At 40.3% G+C, this 6,632-nt stretch overlaps 1 protein-coding gene across 1 annotated transcript in view; it reads right to left on the reverse strand.

Annotated features, from left to right (window-relative positions):
* LOC113823054 (laminin subunit alpha-1-like) overlaps positions 1 to 6,632 on the reverse strand; it is a gene marked incomplete in the record, with an annotated part of 110,976 nt that overhangs the window by 29,400 nt on the left and 74,944 nt on the right. Inside the window, 8 exon segments of the mRNA XM_070133315.1 lie at positions 276 to 407; positions 1,103 to 1,275; positions 2,011 to 2,184; positions 3,271 to 3,396; positions 4,622 to 4,762; positions 5,070 to 5,300; positions 5,528 to 5,667; positions 6,004 to 6,187. Coding sequence (XP_069989416.1) covers positions 276 to 407; positions 1,103 to 1,275; positions 2,011 to 2,022 — 317 coding nt within the window.

A 6,632-nucleotide genomic window follows, 5' to 3' on the forward strand; every position in this document is an offset into this window, starting at 1 on the left:
CTCACAACACACGCAAAAAAGACAACTCACAACACACGCAAAAAACAACTCACAACACACGCAAAAAACAACTCACAACACACGCAAAAAAACAACTCACAACACACGCAAAAAACAACTCACAACACACGCAAAAAAAAACAACTCACAACACACGCAAAAAAAAACAACTCACAACACACGCAAAAAAAAACAACTCACAACACACGCAAAAAAACAACTCACAACACACGCAAAAAAAACAACTCACAACACACGCAAAAAAGACAACTCACGAGGCGGTTGTGGCGTCGGCCGCGTGCGTCGCTCGAATCAAAATGTGCTGGATGTTCTGCAGGGCGATCATCATCATCTCCCGCGTGACCTTCTTGGGCTTGTTCTTCAGCCGCCAGTAGTCCTCGTGGAGTCTGGGGAGGAGAGGATAATTGATAAAAGGTGTAGTTGACAAAATATAAAAATATAAAAGATGTACTTGAAAGAAATATAAAAATATAAAAGATGTAACTGAAAAAAATAAATATATAAAAGATATAATTGAAAAAAAATAAACAAAAGGAAAAAAGTGATAGAGTGTGATAGAATTTGACAAGTTCACCATATTACCTCAATCAATGGATGATGAATATGATCTTAGATGAACTTTGCAATTTAGTTATAAATAACAAAAACAAAATGATAAGAAGACCAAGAAAGGTAGTAGTATTAAAAATAGTGATAATAATAACAATAATAACATCGTTATTATTATTATTAATATAACTATATATTGAATGTAATAATAAAGATAATAATAATCATTATGATCATTAATATAATTATCATTGTTACTATTATCATCTTATTTTGTTATAATCATCGTTATTATTATCAATATCACTATTATCATTATAATTATTATCATTATTATCATCATTATTATTATCCTTATGACAACAACAACAATAATAACAATAACAATGGCAGTAACAACAACAAACGCACAAGAACCCCTAACAATGGCAATAATTATGAAAAACAATAACATAAAAAGACGAGCCAGATCCCCACCGCTCCTCCCACAACAACATCAAACCAACCCCCCAAAAAAGCCCCTTTAACTCACTTGACTTCGTATCGTCCGTCCGAGGCAATGGCGGGCGGGTAGTACTCGAGAACCAGCTGCCAGTTCCCTTGCAGAGACACCAAGGGATACGTCTGCAGGATCTGTTCGGGGAAGTTCCGGCTGCCTCCTTCGCTGTGGACTCGGAAGCGCAGGTAGCCGTTGTAGGAGCGGACCTGAGGGAGGAGGAGGAGGATGGAGGCTTTCAATAACACGAGGAAAAAAATATACATTCACGGTGAGAAGGGAGATTTAGAAGGCGTGACGTTTCGGACGCGATTTGACTCATCATCAGATCAGAAACTAAAACGGTTATTTTTTTTATATTCTTTTTTGTAGGTCTGATAGTTTATGGGACATATAAGGTTGCTTCTGTTTTTTGTTTTTTTTCTTTTTCTTTTTGTTACATTATTCGGTTCGAAATGGTAGGACTTTTAAATTAATACAAGAATATCAATGGACATTTAGTTAAAAATCTCTTCTTGCACATACGTCATCTAATGTTCGTTTTTTGCTTTCTTATTATTGTGAATGTGGATATTTTATTTTTTATTTTTTATTATTTTTCTACTCATTCATTTACTTATTTTCTTCTTTTTTTTGCATTGTGCACATTTTCAAGGTACACAACTACGTCACATGCTTCTATTATTCGATTAAGACCGGAAAAAAACTCGAAAACCTATACCCGAATTCCTATACAACTCTATTCTCCTTTTTTACAACTCAATGAATAACCAAATGGCAGTAATAAAATATAATCATATCTGATCTTCATAACAATAACCAACCAACAACTCCCCCAAAAACAGCCTCCTAAGCCCTAACCAATCAACAACACACACAAAAAAAACACATCCAACCCCTCACAACCTCCCTAACCCCCCCTCCCACTCCTCCCCGCCCCTCACCTTATCCCTCATGAACTCCCGCGGAAGCTGCCAGTACAGGGGGGCGTCGAACAGCTGGTTGGAGCCGATCTTCACGTTCCCTTCGGTGCCCGGGATGACGTGCAGCTGGTTGGTCACGTTCAGCTTGGTCTCTCCCTCGCCGAAGCTCAGGAGCCGTTCGCCAGGGAGAGCGAGCTGGAAGAGGCAAGAGGGCTGCGTGTCAAGAGGGACAGAGGAACAGCGTCTTCACTCGTAAACGGATGCGTGAGAATGAGAGGTAGGTTTGTCTGGACATCCTGTCTTTATATTCACTGAGACGCGTTTATATACCAGATGTGTGATAATCGTAACTGATAGTTAGTAAATATCTATATATTCGATTGTCTGCATGTATCAAAATAAGGAAAAAGGAAAAGAATAGAATGTAGTACATGTGTTTTGTTAATGACATATCAAGTAACTAGCACGACATGTAAACACGATACAAGTAATATCTACAAAGAATGAGGAACAGTGTTTTGTACCAAACTCTGTACTGAGACTAACGCCAACCATTTGCTCTTGAAAAGGATATTTCCATAAAAGAAATATATTCAAATAAGCTCTGAATCCTCTAATTTGCTGATAGGCTACAACTGTGCAAGCTGAACAACTAAAATGTAATTCGAAAAGTATGTAAATAAAATAATTAAGTGCTTTCTAATCAAGCAGTAACTTAAAACGGGTAACAAATACTCTGGAAAATACTCTTCCCACAGAGAAAGGTTCAAACTGAAAAGGAACGTCTTTTCAAAGGCAATCAGATCGAATGGCACAGACTTGGCGCTCGTATCTTTGACAGTGAGAAGATATATCGACAAAAGGAGACACTGAAAGATGGTTCTAAATAGTGTGAAAGAAATTCAACAAGCTTCATGAGAAACGCAAGACGAATGCAAATGCACATCATAAAATATATGTTATACACAGCGGAACAGGAGACATTCAGAGAGAGCAGTAGAGCTGAAAATTAAGATGGACACGTAACAGATCTTTGGCAAACCTGCTGGACAAGACATTCAATAAAAAAGGAGTAGACAGAGAGAATCAAATGTATTATAAACATTCACATAAAATATCAAGAAGAATCCTGAGAAACAAGTTGAGAAAAATACATAACAATTAGCTGTAAGAAAATCACATCGGTGCATGAATCAAAACAAATAGAGAGGAAATAAATAAAACATATGATTAAGAAGGCCATGAATAGCATTTGGGGGATGGACATCCAGTAGTAATTACATTGATGTAACATATCTCCTGCGTGTTCCAGGGACGGTAAACCACAACGGGGGGGCGGAAAGGGCGCTCTCCATGCCCTGGTCTTCGGTACTCGATGTTCAAAACCCGGTGTTCCGTCGTTCTCAGCTGCAAAGGTGGTTGTGCAAGTGGCAGAGGATGCAATGGGATGGTGGGTGACACGGTATGCATGGCAATGCAACTTGCAATGATGGGAGTGGGTGATGGCTGGTGCTCATTGCATATGCAGTGGTGCTAAAGTCTGGACAACACAAATTTCCTCATGAAATGCATGCTTGCCTCATATGTTGTTAAAAAAAAAAGTTTTTACTTCATCCTCTTCCCTCTAAATGATGATTAACAAAAAGTATATAAACACTACAGTAAGTCATATTCTAATACCTATCCAAGTGATTTTAACTCTGGAATCAATGAAAATATCCTCTATCTCATATCCAAAGGCTTATCTAGGCACCTAAAAAGATAATGTTCCTGATGCCTGGAAATATGTGTCCCCGTGATACTGTTGGTGCTAGTTCTAACAAATGAGGTATGACATTGGAAAACTACAATTTAGTGATGAATGCAAGGGGGATCTTATAGAATACCAGGCAATGCACTACATGCATATAACAGATATAAGCTGATTGCCCTAACTTAAATATGTAAAATGTTAAGGCTGAATATGTTAATGTTACTGTATAAACCACCTATAATCCCACTGCTGCCACCAATTTCTAGGTCACCCAATATTACTGATGGATGGTGACAGTATGAATGTTCTTCTGTGTACCCTAAATGTGTTCTAATACACATGATAAGGCAAATATTGGTGTCTTTGTTTGCATTTCTTGGTGTGAGTGTGTGTGTGTGTGTGTGATGGAATGTGTGCAAAATCACATGCATGTGCTTATTGGTCTTTGAGTGCACTGTGAGCTTGTATTTACATGAGTGCATGTTGGTGTTTGACTTAATATGCTAATTTACATACACATTAATGTATAAAGCTGGTGTATCATCCAAATATTATGCCTTTCTGCCCACCTGAGTTTTCTCACTAATATCGTATTTCCTCAATAACATCCTATTTCTCAATAATACAGTTCTTAATCTCAATAATACACAAATCCATTTCATTCCCCACTTTCTTTCTGCGTATTTAGTTCGAAGATGAATACCGCATATAAGTCTGATATAATAAATCACACTTGTCAGCATAATAACATCAGCCATTTTCTCAACACTACCGTTGCCTAAAATCAGCCTGATAAAAAAAAAAGTCTTCAATAAAACCACACAGCCACCACACCTCCAAAAGCCCTCTCCCTACAATAAGCCCAGAAACGGTCCCTACCTGAGACCAGGTGAGGTCAGCTTGAGTACATTGGTCCGTTCTCCTGAAGCAGTAGCAGCTGGTGCAACCCGTGGGATTGTCAACCGAAAGCCCAAACGTCCCTCCCACACACTTACCACATGTTCGACCCTCCACATTCGACTGGGGAGAAAGGGAAAAAAACGACATGTATATTGTTTTGCTTGGGTAAGAATCATTCTGTGGTTATTATAGAAGGATAGCGACAGTGAAAGGGGTGTTCAAAATTTCACTAAAGAAAGATAATAATAAAGATTGTAATATAAGTTGTTTTCGGAAGTGTATGGATGCAATCAAAAAGAATTTTACAACTGTTATGGAATGGCAATTGTTGTGAGAAAAAAATTCTGAAGTATATTGACATCACTCTCGTAACTTTATCTAGCCAGAAAATCTCTTGACGGACCACCGAACCTCAACGAAGCCTCACCTTACAGGGGCACTGTCCACCATCGTCACACTGACAACGTCCTTTGCTATCGCAGTTGTGCGGGTTTGTGCCTGCCTTGTCGCAGCTGCACGGGGTACAGAGCGGGTAGCCGAAGAACCCGAATTTGCACTTGCCACAGTGGTTGCCTTCGTAGCCTTCCTTGCAGACGCAGTGGCCTGTTCTGGCGTCACATTGGCTGGTTATTGCTCCCGCGCCCGAGCAGTTGCAGGGCTGTGGGCGGGAAAAGGGGTTAGCTGTTGAGCCGCGATCTGTCACACAATACACAGAACGGACACACACACACTGTAATCAACCGAGACACACAAAGCAGAAAAAGCAGTCACAAACGCACCATACTTCCCTGACATTCAACCTTCAAACAGCACACGAGGTACGCACCTTACTCACCCATCACACACAATCTACCCTAATAACACCCCTCACAACTGCAACCCTACCTTGCAACCGCGCGTGGCGTCATAGTCCCAGGATCCGGGGGAGCACCTCTCGCAGCGGTCGCCAGCGGTGTTCAAGGGGCAGATGCAGCGCCCTGAGTTGGGGTCGCAGAAGTGGCCGGGGCTGCTGCACCTGTCGCAGGCTGGCGGGGGGAAGGAGGGGGTCAAGCTGGGGATTCATAGGAGTTGGTGTTCTTTTTCTTCGTAATCATTTGTATTTTTGGAATATGTTTGGTTTATCCGTTTATTTATTTGGTAATTTTTCGCTAATCAGTGCATGAGAAACATATGGAGAAAAGTCAGAATTCATTTAAGCTAAACGTTTGTTTTCAGTGACAACGTTGTAAAGAATATAACAATGAGGATTGAAAAATGATTAAAATTACCATGCTAATGAAACAGTTTTAATACCAATAAAAACACTAATACTAATAAATAAATAAAAACACTGAAACCTGTGGCGCCCTCATTCCACTCACGTTTGCAGCCCTGGCTGGAGAAGCCCCAGAACCCGGGCAGACAGGCGTCGCAGCGCGCCCCCCCCACCCCGGGCCGGCAGCGACACTGGCCCGTGGCGTCGTCGCACTGGGGGCTGATGCTGCCCTTCTTGTTGCAGTCGCACCTCTGGCACCCTTGGCCTGTCACGTGACCCCAGTACCCCGGCTGGAAAGGAGGAGGGGCAAGACGAGGGCCAGGAGCCAATCAGAATGCGTTTCGAATTCGGCGGGGAATTCTCATTGGCTGAGGGATTGTTATGGGTTCCGAGGTGGAAGTGTTTGGGGGAAAATTGGGCTGAGTGAATGGAGGTTCATTGCTGGCGATTTATATACGAGTCGAGGTTCATAGATGTCAAGTTACAAGTGAATGATAAAAAAAAAATCTAATTTGTAACAATAAAAAAGTACTTTCCTACATCCTTCAGCCAAATTTACTTTACATTTTTTAAATGCACTACATAGACAGTAATTTTTGAACATCTATATCATCACCTAAATGTAAATAATAATACTGATATACACAATATTTCTTTAATATTATCATTAACTGTACAATGAATAGCGAATGTTACTATCAATGAAGACATTTTCATTCTATATACAAAAAGTAA

The sequence above is a fragment of the Penaeus vannamei genome, chromosome 18 (genome assembly GCF_042767895.1).
Source record: "Penaeus vannamei isolate JL-2024 chromosome 18, ASM4276789v1, whole genome shotgun sequence".
Classification (NCBI taxonomy): Eukaryota; Metazoa; Arthropoda; class Malacostraca; order Decapoda; family Penaeidae; genus Penaeus; species Penaeus vannamei.